Raw genomic sequence first — 19,707 nt, 5'->3', positions numbered from 1 at the left:
TTTCACCTACACATATTTAAAAAAAACTATAAATAATATTACTCAAACTCCTCTACCAAACGGCCCATAATATTTCTTTTCTCCCTTACAAGAGTCATCCCTCTACAACGTTGTGAATGAAATCTCTCCATGCGTCCCCTCAGCAGGTTGCTAGGCCTACCCCTGATTTTGGAAGAAAGTTCCCTTCAACCCACCAATAGAAGCCTATAAACCACCATTCTTAATCACAAATAGCAGCATCTACTATCTACAAGAAATTACTGTTATTATATTATATTTCCCTTTTGAAAGCCGTTACTTACTCATCAGAGCTCCTTAGACCAACTAAACAAACTCAAGGAGACAACAATCAAACACAAGTCACATTAAAAAGCCCATATTCAAGATCCCCAAATAAGGACAAACCCATTTTCAGGTAACCACCAAAAAGATGGGAGGAGACCGATCCACAAGTTAAACTAAGCAAATGGAACCAAATGATTTTGGATTTTGTTGAAAATATATTTATGTGTGGGTTTATTATGCGTTTGCCTAAGGGGCCCAATTATATTGTAAGTCCATATAAGGCTAATCTTAGTTATTATAGTCTCTATTAAACCTTGCTTAGAATTCTTTTTGTAACATACATATAAGTGTAGCAATTAGGGTTTTATAACGTGGATGTAAACCACCATGTTGAATCAAATAATTTCTTTGTTCTCTCTCTTTCTTTCATGCTTTCGCTCTCTATTTTAATTTCATCAGATTCAATTTAATTACCTTTTATGGAATACCCAGAAACCTACTATCCTATATGCACTGCGAACTCATAGCATCCAAATTAGACTACCAAATTACTTTAAAACAATTGGATTCAACTATCCTAAGGTAAGCTTAGACATCTCAAACTCAGAATCAAAAGCGAGTACCAACAAAGCAAAATTTGTACTCATAGTCGTGGTGATCTATATATATATATATATATATATGTTGGTAAGCTTCAATACTTTTATTGATGTATATACACACACATGGGGCATCACTCATAAAGATGTAGGTAGATATGAGAGCCTCCGAGGTAGGAAAATACCTTGTCGATGATGAAAGTAATTATAACTTTTATTTTATTTTATTTTTTTGGGTTTTGATATATGGCTCATTTGTCAGAATGTGTTCAATGGGATGTATGTTAGATGTCCCATCCATTACCAGAAGTAGGCAGAGCAGGTAATTATTGTGAAAGGGACTATCAGATGGGATTCGCATCATCTGATGCAATTCTTCAATTTTCTTTACAATTTTTTTAATTTTTTAACCTTTTAACTTTAATTTTTTTACTCTTTTTTAATATATTTTATTTAATAATTAAGGTCGAAAATTACTTTTTTAACTTTTAATTTCAGCGTTTGATAAGATATTGCACCAAATACAATATCCTAAGTATTACAATCCTATCATGATGGAGAGGACTGAGGATAGTGGAAAGTGGGAAAGACTCGTTCAACTGCATTGATCTGTAACAATAATAATAATGTAGAACAGTATTTTTTTGGGAAACAATAATGTAGAATAGTAAGTACGGTCGGTGGAGGAGTTAATCCTCTTCTTCTTTAGAATGTATGTAACCCAACTTTGATAAAGTGAAAAGTAAAGTTAGAATATGATATTCCCCTTACGTAAACTCATACTATTTTTTTTTCTAAAGCTTTTTACGAGGTTAACATAGTCTTTGTTATTATTTCACTTATGTGGCCCACGATCTATATCTTACTTAACGTGACAAAAATTCAATCCTGATGGACCTGATCCCAGAATTTTTTGTTCAATTTTATCTGTTTTTTTTTTCTTTTTTCCTTTAATTAATATTTGGGCTGGTATATGAGTTTGAGGAACTCGACCAAAAAGTCAGTGATTCAACTTGAAAATTTGAGAAGATTCAAAAAGTTTAATTGCAATTAAGTTGTCTACTAATTAACTACAAATTTCACGGAGTTTTATAAGATAAAGTGATGGTTTTTACTTTTTAGTCTCTTAACAAATTTAATAAGGCGACTAAAATTTTAATTCTTAACGTGTCTAATAGAGTGATGTCAAGGAGGGAGTATCTCGTGTGCTTAATGTATAAACCAATATTTTACTGATATGTGAGTCCTACACATGTGAGACTCATATGTCAGTGAGACATTGGTCTCATATGTGTCTGACTCCTTAGATGACAAGTTAGCTTGTAGATTGTTCACATCATCAAAGAAACTAAAAGTATCAAAGAAACTAAAAAAATGATCAATTGTCCTTAATCATAATTCAAACACAAAGAATATTTAAAAAAAAAGGGGACTTTCATGCTTGTTCTTCTTGATGATAATATATTTAACTAAAAGCATTTCAAGCTCGCACGCAGTGCTTATAAATCTCACACTAGAGAACGTGATGACATAATTTGGTGTTGTATTTCCACAGAACACGATCCAAAATACATGCTACTTGGTAAACGCACCCTTAAGAAGTTTGTGTTTTTGTATTACAGATTAAATGAGTTAAAAAAAATGATCGACCATCGTCTCTCTCTGGAATCTGCACGTATAAATCAAAGCCAGATCTTACTGGGGTTGGATTTAAACAATTGTCTGCGGTCCCCAAACGATAGGGCCCCCCCTTGGTCAACTATACTAATTACCAGGCCCATTCTCAAATCTCTAGAGATTTATGTTATTTCATTGTTAACTATATAAACTCGATCCATCCCATTATTCATTATTATTCACTGTTTTCAAATCTTGCTGCAATTTGTAAATAAAAATTTCAGTCTTATATGACACACTGATCACCTTTTATTGGTTAGAGAAAGCCATATTAAGATCTAAAGGACACCATTTATTTTTTGGCTAACTTTAAAAAACACCAATGAGTAACCTCGTTTTGTATCTCTTAGAATATGCATGTAACCGAGCATCAAACACATTGCTCTTCACACATACTCTATGTACATTAACAAATCATAATAAATCAAAGCATACTAATAAGTAATAACCCTCTTCTCATACAAAAGATAAAAACTCAATACTGTCATATAAAATGAGTGCCTCTATTTCCCCTTTAAATTTGTTTATAATAATCTTCTCTTACTTAACAAAAAAGTCATAGTATCATCCAACCGAAAAAAAAGAAAAAAAAAAAAGAAGAAGAAGAAGAAAACTATAGGGGGCTAGACAAGAGAGCAATAATAACTAATGAAAGCAAATGAAGTACTGGTTTAAACGTCCACACTGCAACCTTGCACCACTGATTCAAACTTCATGACCGGTCCAACTGTAATTCCACCATTAGGATTAAAGCCACCAAACTTAATATACGCAGGACAATTCACATTCAAATTGTACTTCCCAGAGATCCAAGTTCCCACTTTCCACTTCACACACCCATTAATCCTGATATTGAGCAACACAGCCCCAACATTCTGGTCCTGTTCCAAATCCATCATTAACCCAGGCGCCACAGGGATCTCATTCCCATACAAGAAAGGAGACCACACAGCTATCTCATTGTGATCTTGGTACGTTGAGGGGAGCAAAGTTGACATCGTCACTTGTTGGCTTCGGTAGGTGGCGTAGACGTCAAGTTTCTGGTAATAGATTCCAACTTTGCCCATGCGGTTTTTTGAGGCAACAGTGATCTGCATGTTGGTGGTGAGGGTGGAAGGTTCGGTGGTTGAAACGTTGAAGACATAAACGGTGGCGTCTTGGAGGACGAAGCGAGGCTTTGTGGGGAGGAGGATGATCCAGACAAGGAATACAATAAAGAGAACAAGGGCAATGAAGACGGTTATGATGACTAATATGAGGCGGAGCTTGGCTTTGTCATGGTCATGGTGGCCACAGTCTTTTGAACTCATGGCTGCCTTCACTGGAGGTGGTACTGGTGGTTTAGGGAAGGAGGGTACTTTTAGTGGGGGCACTGAAAACTCTAGCTGGTAACAAAGAAGAGAGCAAAGTTAACTTTGAGAGGATTAATTTACCAGGAGAGAGTTTCTCTGAGAAAATGTGCATTATATAGACAAAGAAAGAGCATATGAAAAATAAATAAATAAATGAAAACTATTGGCTCATCATGTTTGAGTGTTTGACACATTTTAGTTTAGGTAGTTAGATACTCATTATAACCTTAATTGATTATTTGATAGATCATGATGCATAAAAAATAATGTGTTTATGTATTGAAAAACAGTGATTTAAAAAAATAATAATTCATATAGTGGAAGTTGGACTTTACTCATAAAACATATGGGTCACAGACTCACAGATATATAAGTTTTGTAACATAGCCTTATAAAATAAGTTAATTTTTAAATAAAAGATAAATTTTTTTTTATTAAAAACTCTATTTAGTATGCTATTGATGTGGGACCTTAACTTAATTAGTAATAACTTAAAAAAAAACTCTATTTAATATGCTATTGATGTGGTACCTTAACCTTAATTGATTGTTTGATAGCTCATGAATCATAATATTGAAAAACAGTGATTTAAAAAAAAATTCATATAGTGGAAGTTGGACATTACTCATAAAAAATATGGGTCACAGATATATAAGTTTTGTAACATAGCCTTATAAGTAAGTTAATTTTTTTGAATACAAGATAAAAAAAATTATTAATAATGCTATTTAGTATGCTATTGATGTGGCACCTTAACTTAATTAGTAATAACTTTAAATTTTCTATTGAGTATTGCTGAGAGAAAATTTTGCACAATCTCTTTCACAATTCTTGATATAATATATAAAAATAATATTACTCTAATCACAATTTAAATCTAAATAATTTTATAAAAAATATGAAGATTTTATGTTCTCTTTCACTAAAAATAAAACAAAATTAATGCAAATGTATATGCATTGGGTGTGGTGGAGAATGGGTTTCATTTGGAGTAGGGTGTCCTTTTCTTTGACGTGAATTTCGTATGCGTCTACGAGAGATGAACCACTGAGTGACTGAACCGGTGAACCCTCCATAAATATAAAAAAGCCATACAGGTGGGTCTCATCAAAATTGAAGTTGAAGGACAAGTGCTGTATAAGGGTCCTATGGGGACCGACTGTTCTGGCTGTGTGGCTGTTTGGACTTTTGTAGGGGATTAAACTAAAAGGCTTTTTTTTTTTTTTGGGTGTAAACTCAAAGAGCTCACGTCAAGTAATGGCAATAAACAAAAATAATACATGTGTATCACTGGGCTATGAACTAAGTATCATATAATGATACAAAAATTCCTACTAACAGGTCACGCGGTAATATATCTTTTGCTGTTTTTGACCATAAGATTCTGGATCTGTATATGGAGTGTTATAAATATTACTCTTTTCTGAACAAGTTGGAGGGTAGTATCTTTCTAATTTATGACAAATTTATTGTTTGTCGTTTGTAGCACGTCCTTTACTAAAAACTATTAGTGAACAACTCTCTTTTGATACAAAGGTGAAGGAGATCTTGAGTCACGACCACCATCAATTTGTTTATGTAATTAATGACTTTATTACAATACAATTTGATAATAAAAAAAATCTAAGCATATGACAGTAATTTTTTTTCATCATAGAACTCTTATAAGCTTGATATTAAATTAAGGTTGAGACCGGAAATTTAGAGGCAAATATAGATTAAGTAAAGAGGGTTATGATTATTAGCTCCAATTATACAAACTGTAACATACTATTGAATTATAATTGAAGAAAACTTTGGGATGGGTGTTTGGATTAGGGAACGGCCATCAATTTTGTAGGCCCTTCGGTATCATGGAAGAGTGAAGAACATCTCGAACCATTCATCAAAAATTAATAGCACAAGTCTTTCGTAGAAGAGTCAACCACAATTCGTTTTATTTTCACATAAGATTTGTACGAATTCTTCTATTCCAAAATAAAATTATAGAAGAACTATTATAATATTATTTGTAGAAAAAAAAAAAAACAGAATTAATTACTTGATCAACTCAAAACATAATATTATTAGAACCCTAATAATTAAAGCATGAACTTACTAACATCGTTATTTATATTTATAAGGTCTGTTTTGAGAGTTTAAAAGAACGTTTATAAAAATTCAAAATTCTATTTTTCAATCATAACTTTTTATGACATTTTTTTACAAACACACCCATTATACTAGAGAGATAAAGAGAGTACTTACCGGCTTGGGCAAGGGACCCTCTTGGAATAAATTTCTCATCTGCTCAAAAATCAGTCGATGCAAAAAGCACTATTCTGAAGGAGACTAGACAGAGCACTGTGGGAGGAGAGACCATGCAAAAGCTGCGTAACCTAATTACTAAACCGCTAGTGAACAAAAAAAAAAAAAAAAAACAAAGAACGTAATTGTTTAACCTAATGAACACCTTGTGTATACTTATATAGGAAATTTTGTTTTAACAAGAAAAGAGAATTAATACAACCCTAAAGGCTGTCGGTTCATGCGCTCATGTATTCTTTGAATTAATCTCTGATTATATATTATTATAATAATATATAATTACTTGTGCACAAGGAAAACTGCTGACAAATAAAGGTACTGATATTAAATTAGAACTTAGTTTGGTATTAATGATGAATACGAAGTTAACTAGTTATTAATTAATTATAGTTTTGCAAGGGCGGTCTGACAACTTTTTTGAAAACCAGATTGGAAGATTTTTATTATATGCGGGGTTTTGTTTTAATAGAGTATTATTTCCAAAAGAGTGATTCTCAAAATATATATATATATATATATTTCCAAAAGAGTTTTAGAAGTATTTTAGTCAAAATTGAGTTTTCATTTTTTTTAAAATTTTTTAAAATTTGTTTTAGCTGAAAAATAAATTATCTCAAACCTCTAAGTAAGTTTGCAATTTTATATAATGAAAATAGAGAAATTTATTACTAATAAAACTATAATTAGTTTTTTTTTTTTTCATAGGTGGTGTAGGGTTTGGATTTGTGGCCCAAGCCCAAAACAAGGAATTTGTAGAGTATGGGTGAAAGAGCTAGGTTAAATATGGGATCAACAACAACGAATCACAACCTTCAAGCACAAACCAACATGAATTTCTACGTAAAGAATGGATATTCGAAGAGCTATATTATTGATTATATGATAAACACAGATCCTAGGGTTATAGTCAAGTTCTTCCTCCCTCCCTTTTGTTAAAAGCTTCTTTCCTTTATATAACCTCCCTTTTCTCATCTCCATCGTCCACTTGTACTTCATCCGTGAGTCTACTTGAGTATATGTCACGTCAAACATCTTCTTTAGCTCTGTGTGAGTGGCAGTAGGTGAGGATACATTGTTCAGGAGTCTTCTCTACATAAATGCGGCCAGAAAAGTTGCTGCAGAGTATTAAATACGGTGGTAGCAGCTTTCCCTTTAGATATTTCTTCATCCTTATCGTCTCCCAGTGTACTCAGAGCTTATCTTGATCAGGAGGAGTCATTGGAAGGTCATTTTGACCTTTTATACGTTCAATTGATCTATACGTTCAATTGATCTATACGTTCAATTGATCTATATTATTCGCGTTAGAGGAATATAACCTCTTCGGACAGAAGTTGACCTCTTCGGATTGTAATCACTCTTCCTTCTGAGGGTCCCACTTCCAGATGGGCTTTGCCCTTACCATCTCCTTCTTCTCGGTCGCACAATAGCTCTCATATGGGCTCTCAGCCCACTATGTTGAATTGGACCCTTTTCCCCCCACAGGTGGATTCTAGAGGTTTTTTTTTCTTCAAAAAGCATATTATGGATTAAATAGTTTGCATCTAATTTGAACGAGATCTATTATACTATATTTTGTTTTTAAAAGAAGAGGTTATAAATTAGATCATTGATCTTGAAGATTATTTTTCTTACGAAATATCTAAAAAGATTTTTGTATGAAACAAGTCTGTGAGCGATACAACAACTTGGTTGAATGAGATATAAAGTTTTTTAGAATGAGAGACGTAAGCTCAAAATTTCTTCATGGAAGATATAAAGACGATGTAAAAGTTTTCTTTCCCCGATTTTGATGAAATAATGTCATGCCAATTTTCAAAGAAAATATCAAGGGTGTCGATTGTGATGAAATCGCACAACTTCGAAGATTGAGATAATGTTTTGCAAAAAGTTGTTAAAGAATAAAATTCAAAGTTGATTGAGGAAATGGCAGATTTCCATATGAGGGAGATTTCTGGAAATATTATAAAAGATTTAATTGAAGTCAAATGTGCCGGCGAGTCTATAACCCTCAAGTCTCAAGATTCCATCATTTTATTATAACAACCAAGGAAATTGAATATTGTCAATTGTGTAACAACCAAGGAAATTAAAGGGGATAACAATTAAGGAGTGTTATTAGTTAAACTAGAGGATTGCAAGTTCCAAAAGAAGACAAAATTGTTAAAGTATTTGCAATACTTGTTGTTTTGGTTAATGGTGAGGACAAGTTCCTTCTAATTAAGTAGGTATCTGAGGTAGGATATATGGAAGATTTTTATTTGGATTTTTTTTAATTTTCAGACTTTTCTTGAGCAGGGTTTTGTTTCCTTGTTTTAAAGAGTTTTTATGAGTATTTTAGTTACAATTATTGAGTCTTCAAATCATAGTACTTTAAGATGAATTTTACTTAGAAAAAAAGTTTTCGTGATAAGCTTGTAATTTGTGAAATGAAAGTTGAAAAGACTATTATTATTATTATTTTATTTTATTTATCGCGTGTATTTCTAAGTCTTCTTTAATTTTGTGGTTCAATTATCCTATCTTATATATATAAACAATTAAGGGTTGTAAATTAACCAACTGCAAGTTTTTGTAAGGAATTGTTGTGAGAAAATTGTTATATAATAGTTGTGGGGCCAGAAAATCGGGTAGCCTCGGCCCACTTCAACCCAGGCCCAAATGGCCCACGCCGAAGACGCATGATGGGTCCGAGGATGATCCTATCCTCGGTCGTCCGAGACCTCGGTACGGAGAAGGGCAAGCTCTGGGCGAACTGTCACCTCGGCATTGAATACGCTCACCTAACCCTTCTGGCCGCATTAATGGGGATGTAACCCCTTGACAGAGTAACATCGATTAGGGCGAACCACTGGAGCATGGATATGGCATCTGATGGGACGGATGGTCAGGAGGGAGGCCAATAGATGATCGACAGGAGGAGGAAGAGAGGGATATATAAGAAATGTGAGCAAAATGTAAGGGGGGGAGAGTTTTTCGGGGGTGGGGAAGGGAAAACCTCCTCGGCCATGGGCCGAGGAGCATCCCTTAGTTGTAAATTGTTCTAAGTATTTTTCAATAAAAGAAAAGAGTTCATGCTTCGTGAACGCCGGCCAGCGCCTAAACCTTCGATCCACTCTCTACAAATTCATTGTTCTGGGTTCGTTGGGCCTTTAACCCATATCCTTTGAGTTTGGGCAACAAAAACTGACCCTACAATAGTTGTATGATCAATTACTAGAAAGGGGTTCAATCTTAGAAAACAGGATAATATTACAAATAACTATCTCTGGCATAAGTGAGCATATTAATTTAATATTTTGTCACCAAATTTGTTTAATCAATAAGATGAAAATGTTGATTCAATATATACGACCTTTAATTTGCTAGACAGAGAGCAAAATTGTTGACAATCTTTTAATCATCTTTTCCATTATTGTTTTCTTTGTTTATATATTTCAGATCTACTTATAAATATAATTCTCAGAAGAAAAAATACTTAATACATGATACATGTGAAGTTCAACAATCGGCACATATATATTTTTTTATACAAAAATAAAAATTCTACTCTAACCTAACAAAACACACTTAAATACTCAACAGTTCAATTTATTCCAACACACAATCAAAGATATCACAATTGTAATTAAGTACATATTTAAAGCATGAAAAATTACAGGTCAATTTATTTCGTTAAGAATGGCAATGTTGTCAACATCCACTATAATTTGTGATATCCATGGAATGGAACGATGTGCCACTTTCTGGTACCAACTTGAAAGGGCCCAATTGACGCTATACCAACCGTCTGTGGATGCACAAAAAATATGAATAACTGAAATTTTGTTTTGCTTAAGGATTGGATATAGAGGTCTAGCTAGCTTCCGACAATTCTTAGAATTTGTCTCAGATGAACTTAGTTTCGGTTAATTAGAAAGAAGTATTGAAGCAAATTGTGGGGTCTCAACTCTCAATAGCAGGTATGATTTCTTCAATGATGGTGGTTGTGAGTTGGTTGATTAGTTAAGCCTTTGAAAACAACTTGTAGATCACATTTTTTGCCTTGGCTATGAAGGGAAACATGTAGTAGGTCGATCATATGGCTTTTTGAAAGTTGTAAATCGTCTTTGCAAAGCAAACACCAGTTTTGAACTGTATTCCTTTTGATTCACACGCTCTCAAAGTTGTACTTAACTAATTTTGTGCCCATGTTACATGCATATTTGCCATCATACGTCTGTCTCTCTCTCTCTCTCTCTACCAAACTTTTTATTATTTGCTAAACCCAACTTATTTTTATTTTTTGATAAATACAACTTAATAAACTATAGACTTTAAAGAGAGTTTCTTAAATTCGAGAGATTAGTTTAGTAGTTCCTAAAGCCTCATGATATCTATGAGATTCTAAGTTTATAACCGCTTACTCCTATTTTAGGACCACTCTCAAGAGATTCTTCACCATAATAACCCGGTATGCGTAGGATAGAGAACTGAATATAAAAATAGGTAGATACGTATTAGAAGAGGTTTGGATACATTTATTTGTAAAAAAAAAAAAAAAAAGTTTCTCTAATTTATATATATATATATATATATATACTAAGACCTTGCTTGTACCGATTACCATTATAGGTAAGATGAGCATCTATAATGAAGTAGCAAACTACAATCATAATTGATAATTGGTCAGTATTTAAAATGTTTTAGACATCAGTCTCAACCTCAAATAAGGCTAAGGAATTTACCCATTAAATTTACTCTAGCTTCTCGAAATTCGAAAATCTTCAGTACAAGACTCTGGTCTGTGGGTGGTGGGAGTGGGAGTGGGACTTGTCGTCCCTACCTTCGCTGCAACCATTTTGGATTCTTATTTCCATCACTTTCCAAGTGCTTCCCTTCTGTATCATCTTTGTGCCTCTTTCTTTTCGAAAAGAGAGTATCAGAATAAGGCTTTCTTAACCAAACAAGCTAAGGATATACTGTACATTCACCACGTTGGCTTTTTTGCATTTTTTAACTGCAAAAGCCTAGGTTCTCTTTTTATCCAACTTTCTTTTTTTCTTTTTAGATTACATTCTCTGGTTCTACTCTTCTCAAAGAGAAGGTATCTCTTAGATTTGATATATGCATCACTTCTCTCTTTCTCACGCGGCCACAGGATCCATACACCATGCATGAAAGTAATGATACATATATTTGCCACGCATATGCTAATTATTGCTGCTGGAAAAACTCAGCCCCCATGGGATTTTTCCCAACTTACCTTGCATTATATGGATGAGAATGTTGAACTGTACTCAGAGGAAGAGTCTTACCATTTTTTTTGAGGGGATCGAAGGAATAGTCTTACCTTGTAGAGTGAGGATACAATAATTTCTGCCATAGAAAAATAGAATCTATATTTATTGAACTGAATCGATCGTGTAATTTTTGTATAGCTGAAAAATTAATCTATACATTAATTTTTGTATATTAAATTCAAATGGCATTTTCTCCTCTCACTCGCAACATCTTTCTCTTGTAAGGATAAAGTTGATGCATGTTTAACTTATCCATTAGGTGGGGAAAAAATCGAGACAAATAAAGGGTCCGAGAGAGGAGGGAATACGGTACTGTATTAGAGAGAGAGAGAGAGAGAGAGAGAGAAAAAAAAAAGCCACAAAAAACTAAAAAAACGATCACTTCATTGGTGGGAGATTCTAAAGGCAGTCAGGCAGAGATATCCAAATGCAAAGGAAAAACAGGAACTCACGAAAAGAAAGAAAGGATTCCTTTTAAATGCAATACATAAAAAGAACTAACTGTCACGAATTATTATTGAACAGTACTTCGAAAATTTACTTCACCCGTGGAACAAAGATTGAGTGAGAAATGTGAGGTCAACTTATAATTCTTGAATAATGTTAAAGATACAAATTATTTTACAAATTGTGGATTAATTTAATAAAAAGAGAAAAGTTAAGATATATATTTAATAAAAAGAGAAAAAGTGTGAGAAATCAATGGTAGAGTTTGAGACCAACGTTTTTCATCTCAAATATGACGTTCTTTTTAGAGCCTTGATAATCAAACTTGTGAGTATTTCCCTTTATAGAATAATAATTGATTTATTTTTAAAAGAAAATAAATATAAATGTGTTTTACATTCTTTCCCCCACTTCTATAGGAAGACCCCAAAATATTAAGCTAATAAAAATCCAACCCAATTGAAATCCTAGACCATTTCAACCCAAAAAAAAAAAAAAATGTTGTAAGTGTGCCAAATAAGGTCAATAAAGTTCACAAAATGATTAAATAGATTAACTATTATCAATTTTAAAAGATATATTAATAAACCCTAAATAAAAACTTAAATACTAGTAATTATGCAAATAAAAAACAAGAACGATTTTTATATCCAAAAAATAATGTAAAAAGTTAAATAAATAACATTTAATTGATATTTAGATGTTTAGAAAAGCCCACTCAAATTTTTTGACCTTAAGTTTTAAAATGTAATGACAAACTTAAAATGTAATTTAGCGTGGTTACAATATTAGGATACTCTCTATTTAAAATAAAGTCATTTCTAAATCCTATTCAATGCCACATCTTTTAAAATTTTGAAACTTGGTTGGGGTTGCAATCCCATATGTACTCCCTTATTTTGTTTAATTTATATAACCCCTTTTTGTTTTTGTATAATTTTAAATATGCACGTTTTAAAGCAACTTAAGTTTTCACAAAATTCTCTCCCAAAAAAAAAAAAAAAAAAGCCCCATAATTTGTGATTATAAAAAATAAAAAAAAAAAAAATAAACATCTTTTGTCACAACTCTCCATATTGCTAATTATGATTGGTGAAAAACAAGTGATAGGTTCATGTTAAAGTGATAAACAACTAGTCACAATCTGCCACGTAGAAGAACTGTGGCAAAAATTGTGAATTTGTTTGTTGCAGTAGAAAAACTCAAATTTTAAGCTAGCTGGTAATTCCAAACTTCTAAAACTATTCAATACACTACTCCGGCTCTCAATAGATGACGGTCATCAGATGAAGTAACCGGTACAGGAGCCAAATGTTGTGTGTTTTTTCTTAAATCCATTTGTCAAGCCTATGACAAAACCTCATTAGCAAGCTAAATTCATTCTTTATCTTCGAGCTCTATGTTTACTAGTTTGTTCGTGCACTAAATATTTGTTTGAGCTTCTTAAAATATTTCATTTGAAAAAAAAAAAAAAAAACTCAAACTTGACTTGTTTATAATAAACAAACATAAACCCTAGGTAAGAAGTATGGCTATCAAATGAACCGTTAACACTTTTTTTTTTTTTGGGCTGAAAATGAACATAATAGGGATATAATAGTAAATTGCTTCAAATTACTATTTATTTCCTCCTATTTTTCTCCCATACCAAAAGAAAGATACACTAATTTTCCATCCCCACTTTGCTACCCTTCATACCAAACACATAAGACGAAAAATTTAATATCTTCTCAAGCTGTCCATTTTTCCATCCTTCACTTTTTTACCCTCCTTTGGCAAAGTTTTTAATAGTTCTCACCTAAGTCCATCTCTGACACCACTTTTTTAGCTACTAATAACAGCTTATCACATTGGCAATTGGGAAATTTTTTTGTGCCTCAACACTTGATGAATTGCATACGGTTGGCCTCTGTAAAAGTCCATTAATCAGGTTACTCACTGAAACCAAAAGCAGAGCTAAATGACACTGTTGCATTAAGAACCTGATTGGAAAAGACATGTTTCTATAAAGCTCGAGCAACAACTACCCTGAACAACACAACCTCTTGTGATGTCCTGCTTTAAAGAAAAAAAATTGCGAATGAAGTTTAAGCTTTCTGACTTGACCTTCTCTTACACATGGATAATATAGAGAAAAGCGACACCCCAACACACACACACGCACACAAACAGACAATGAAAAGATACCCTTTAAACAACTAATTTTCATCAGTCACGTTTTACAGAGCTGGAATTCTAACAGACCAAGAGTCTAGGCCATAGACTGTAGATTAAAAAAAAAAAAAAAAAAAGGAAACTTCGGGAGGCAGACATTGCAATAACCACAGGTTGTGCTTGATCAGGCATACAGTTGCAGGACAAGGTTTAAAGAAGAAGATGATATTATTCATAGCTCAAACCACCCATTCCTAGACCAAACTTTTGAACCCAAACCCAAACCCTTCCATTTTGGATCTCTGAGCGGTCCTGAACAATATGATGTCATTGGGAACAACATTGGTCAAAGCATTTAAGCCCAATTAGGATAAGAACTCCTTGTTTTATATGGTTCATCCTGGTGGGCCAAAGATGACAAGGTCCAAGAAAATCTGGGTCTGAAAGAGAATGAACTTGCAGCAAGTTGGCACGTGCTAAGTGAATATGTGAAAATGACAGGTCCATGTGTGTTATTTGTCCTTGATGAGATGAGAAAGAAGTCTATGAAGGAAGGAAAGATCACAACAGGTGAAGGGTTGGAGTGGGGGGGTTTCGAGACACACACACAAAGAGAATAAGAAAAAAAATGATTAAATAGGGTTTAAAATGAGTTTTTTTATTCAAAAATATTGTTTATATAGATATAATATAAGTTACCAAAAAAAAAAAAAAAAAACTGTCCAAGACATGGTAGAAGATTGAATTATTATAACCCTTCCTATAGACTCAACCAAAATAACTTAGTAGAGGTAAAAACTTCAGAATAATATACAGTCAAAAAGAACACATGTTTTATAAAAATGAATCAAACCTAACACGTACCAATCAACCCACCAGGTTACCACTATAGAGCAAATAAATAGGCTAACTTTGACTTATCAAAAAAAAAAAAAAAGGGGGGGGGTGGCGGGGCTAACTTTGAGCATCTCCTAGATTCTCTAATTTTTTGTACTGTTGGGAAAATAAAGAAAATGAACAGTAATTTTTACCTTTTAGCTACCTACTTTTTTAAATACACTTTTCAAAAGATTCTCTATCACATTTTCTATCTCATTTAAATATTATTTCTTCATTCATTCATTATTTTTTTTAATCATCATTTATTCTTCCTATATTTATTCTCAACAATTATATTTTTTAATAAAAAATATTATATCCACAGCATTTTTCGCAATACTTTCACAAAAATTACATCAAAATCTTATGTGGAAAGTTGTTACTAGTTCTACTTTGAACCCACCGCTGAAATTATTTTTTTACTCACCATATTAACTAATAACAATCTATTACTTAATATTTATTGTGAAAATATTATGGTAGTATTTCTTAATTGTCTTTTTTTTTTTATTATATTATTTTTCCTTCCTTAATTTCATTCATACGTTTTTTTTTTTTTCCTTGGTTTTTTCTCCACCATACACGTATCCCACACCTATCTCTATCTACCATTTTTTTTCTTTTTCTAGTTCATTCCGGACTCTCTTTTTCTTTCTGTAGCTCTTTTTTTTGACTTTTTCTATTTCTTCTTGATTTTAGAAGACTAGAACACTCTCTAGCATGATCTTTTGACTTCTATTTCTACTTCTATGTTCTTTTCTCTTCAGCTCACTTCACACACAACTGACCATGATCTTTTGCATTTTTGTTTTTTATTTTCTTTCTTCTTCATCTCACTTCACTCACACACAGCCGACACACAACTGACCATGATCTTTTGCATTTTTGTTTTTTATTTTCTTTCTTCTTCATCTCACTTCACTCACACACAGCCGACAAAGAGAGTTTGCCTTCGTCTATCTTCTTTTTCTTTTTTCTTTTTTTTCTTTTTTTTTTCTTTTGATTCACTTTCTTGTTACAATGGAGCTTCGATAAGCTTTTATGTTCTTGATCTGTTGTTTTTGTTTTGATTTTAGATTTGTTGTTTTAATTAAATTTGTATTTTCCCTTGTTCTTGATCTGTTGTTTCTATTATGATTTTAGATTGTGTTTGTGTTTTGATTGTGTTACCGTTTGAGAGAAAGACAGATGAACAAAGAAGAGAGAAGGAAAGAGAAAGAATATTTTTTTATTCAACCTGGGTATTTTTTTAAGATAAAATAATGGTTTGGAGTTACTACAGTGTTCTCTAGACCGGCTGTTGGAGAACTACTGTAGCAACTTCAAACAAAATTGGAAAAGTTTTGTGCTTAGATCGGCTGTTGGAGTGTGAACAGCAAGCTTTTTTAGAGAAAAAATAGAGACAGAGCATCTATTGAAGATGCTTAGAGTATCTCTAGTTGCTTTTTATATTTTTGTACTGTTTGGACAGTGAACAATGTCATTTACTTTTTACCTACCTATTTTTTTAAATATATTTTCCAACAGATTCTCTATCTCTTCTCTATCTCATTTAAATATTATTTATTCATTTTTTTACACACGTATCCCATACACCCCTCCCCACTCCTTTCTTTGCTAATTTTTTATTATGCTTTATTCTTTTGCTAATGAACAATAGCACGTCAGGTTTGGAGAATGGCTATTCATTAGAAAAAACTATTTGAGTTTTAAAGCAGCGGTTGGAGCTTGTTTTTCCTCTTTTTTCTAGTTTCATTCTCTATATTTTGGCTTTACCTACTCTATTGGAGATGCTTTTAGTACACAATATAACAATACAATCACTTAATAATTTCAATTCTTGCAGCATACACGAGATTCACTTACACATAAATAAGAGTCACTAACTAAGCCAAACAATCTAGTATAACTAATGGACACCATATCGGTGCTTCAATAGACCTATATGCTGCTAATTTAAGCCTCATAAGAGTACTTTAGCTAGGTTAAGAGATACAATTGGATCAGCTAAGTGATCCATAATGGCCTATAGATGGATAGTACACTCCCTTAACTCCATCTATTTTGGATTAAATTACTATCCAAGGAAAAACAACAGAAACCTTAGGGTCATCAGCTGATAGTACAGCAACATAGATAACACTTCTTAAAGCATAACGGGGTTTAAGATGAAAATACTAAAGAACTGATTTTGATCTCTCTCTTCTTAAACAATTACATAACCAAACTGCTTTAGGTACCCAAGCATAAACCCCTATCTTCCATCCTAAGATTATATATAAGGGCGGCAAATAACAAAGTGTGGCTAGAGTATAAAATGTCCAAACCAATTGAGAGAAATTCTTCCCCCCAATGATAATCAGCCACAAGTAAGTCCAACCTAATAGGCCAAGCAAGTAAAGAACGGTCTTAACAATTAAGATTGTCTCATATCGAAGTCAAGCCTAGTTCAACCTAACTGAATCAAGATTGTGTCTCATAGTTTCCAAATTTTGTACCAAAAAACTAGTGTAGAACATTTATACCTCCAAAATTTGGACATGAAAATCGAACAAGGTGGTACAAAAGCATAAGCAGCAATATTTATGCACATCAATATTCTCAACAAAACAGATCATTGATTTGCAAAGGGCTAATGAACTCCAAATGAAAAAACACTTACTCTGCCCACAAATATGGACAGAGCAGAACCTTGCAGGTTCAAAACACACTATTACACTGAATGTGTGTAAGTTGTAATTAAAAATTAAAAATAAAATATTAACAAAGATTTTGTCTTATTCATTCCTACGATTTCAAAATGGGCACAAAATACATACAGCATTTTAGTTGCAGTAGGTTAGGTTCCGCAACTAAATTCAAACACACTGTTGCATTCACTAATAAAATACAAACTGTGTTATCTTTTCCAGTTTCAATTAAAATTCAATTTAGCAATGTGTTTGAATTTAATTAGGGAAAACCCAAGATTTGTCTTTCAGAATTTCTCTCCTTCCCTCTCTTTAGTTTGAATTCAACTATGCGTTTAAATTCAATTCAGCTATAAGTTTGAATTCAGAACTTACTTATCAACAACAATTGATATTAAAATCATATTGGTTTAATTTTTTACAAAATGAAATAAAAATAACTTCAAAGATAACAAAAACGAAAACCTAAAAACCCAAATCAGAAAAACTGTACATCCATCATTCTCCACAAAAAACAAAATCCTAATTTCAATCTACACGTAAACTACCATTGATTGCTCATATCATAAATTTATTTGAAATTAATCCGAGTGAGCCCAAATCAACTAAAGACTAAAACTTTTACAAAGCGAATTAGAGCTCACAGACCAACCTGGCAATCCTTTGGTGCCACGAGCTTCCCTGACCCGGAGGCACTGGTATTTGAGGAAGAGATAGAAACAAGCAAAGATTGGCACAAAACCCTAACAATCTTATTCCTCGCTCTCCAACCACCAGTTTTGAATTCAGCCCTAGCCAGAAGCTTCACATTGAAAGAGAGCGTGCCACGTGTCCTGTCCGCGTTAATGTCGCCGAGCGCCCTTCTGTCCACGTACGCGTCTTTGGCGGCGAAGGAAGCGTCGACGAAGGTTTGGTTCCGCTTGGACTGTTTGAAGGGAGGGATTCGGGTCTCAGCGACGAACTCGGTCCTGCAGAAGATCATGGAGTCAACGGCGTCGTAGTAGATGGAGAGCTTCTTGTTAGGGTTGTAGGCGGAGAACCGGGCGTTCCAGTTGCCGGAGACGGAGGTGTCGGAGGTGGAGAAGTTGGTGAGAGAGAGCGAGTCGACTCGGAACTCGGGGAGGCGAGGGCGGAGGACGAGCCAGAGGACGAAGATGATCACGCCCATGGATATGAAGACGACGATCATCGCTATGAGGAAGGTGCGCACGAAGGCGCGTGACGACGACGCGCGGTAGGGCTGATTGTTGTACGGCGGCGCGTAGGGTTGGTTCGGGTAGTAAGGCGCGTTGTAAGGGTAAGCAGCGCCGGGTTGCGGCGGAGGGTAACCGTTTGCGGGTGGGTAGCCCACCGCCGGCGCTGGTCTCGAAGGGTTTTGCATAGTGGTGAGTGAGAGAGTGAAGTTTAGAATATTTTGGATTCCAAGCAGAGTATAATAAATAATAAAAGAGGTTTTTGATGTTTTTGTTTTTTTGGACTTTTTTAGAAGTAAGAAGCAGGGAAAAGTAGAAGTTTTGGAATTTGATGAGGTGTTGGGGTTCTTCCGTGCGGTCAAGTTTTGTCGACCGACCTTTCTAAAGTCTCGTGACTGTTGCCTATTCGTCTGTCTATTCGTACAGTCTATTTGAACAAATGACATTGACAACACTATTTATTTATTATTATTTTTGAATAATAAAATAAAATTATTGAGGATCAAAATATAGAATTGCTGAGGGATGGTGGTTTATTATTATTGATGGTGTAAGGAAAACGTTCTTAGCTTCGTCTCCATGACAAAGTACAAAGTAGGGAATGAGGGGCTCTTATACCCGTCCCTCTTTTACCTATCCTTTTTGCACTCGTCCTTCATTTACTTGTCCACTGGAGGATTACCAGTAGCGAATCTCGTCCGTCTTTAGTAATAGACGAACGAGATTTATAAACTTTAAGCTCTGATGATGACTTAAACTCTTCCAAAAGCCAAGAGTTACGTTGTTGCGAACCAAGCTTTCTGTTAACTGTTGAACACAAGTCCCGATGAGGTAACTTCCAC

At 33.7% G+C, this 19,707-nt stretch overlaps 2 protein-coding genes across 2 annotated transcripts; both read right to left on the bottom strand.

Annotated features, from left to right (window-relative positions):
• Positions 1–3,043: 3,043 nt before the first annotated feature.
• On the bottom strand, positions 3,044–4,018 carry LOC112026165 (NDR1/HIN1-like protein 1). Its single transcript, XM_024058850.2, has one exon. It carries the CDS (start codon positions 3,869–3,871, stop codon positions 3,233–3,235), a length of 639 nt encoding a protein of 212 aa, XP_023914618.1. The 5' UTR covers positions 3,872–4,018; the 3' UTR covers positions 3,044–3,232.
• A 14,025-nt stretch (positions 4,019–18,043) lies between these two features.
• LOC112026179 (uncharacterized protein At1g08160) lies at positions 18,044–19,226 on the bottom strand. The gene has a single exon (XM_024058864.2). The coding sequence runs from the start codon at positions 19,051–19,053 to the stop codon at positions 18,313–18,315; it is 741 nt and encodes a 246-aa protein (XP_023914632.1). The 5' UTR covers positions 19,054–19,226; the 3' UTR covers positions 18,044–18,312.
• Between the last annotated feature and the right edge of the window lie 481 nt (positions 19,227–19,707).

Source organism: Quercus suber, unplaced genomic scaffold, assembly GCF_002906115.3.
Source record: "Quercus suber isolate HL8 unplaced genomic scaffold, Cork oak 2.0 scaffold_432, whole genome shotgun sequence".
In the NCBI taxonomy this organism is placed as follows: domain Eukaryota; kingdom Viridiplantae; phylum Streptophyta; class Magnoliopsida; order Fagales; family Fagaceae; genus Quercus; species Quercus suber.
The sequence above is the reverse complement of the archived record's forward strand: the minus strand, read 5'-3'. Positions and strand labels throughout refer to the sequence as shown.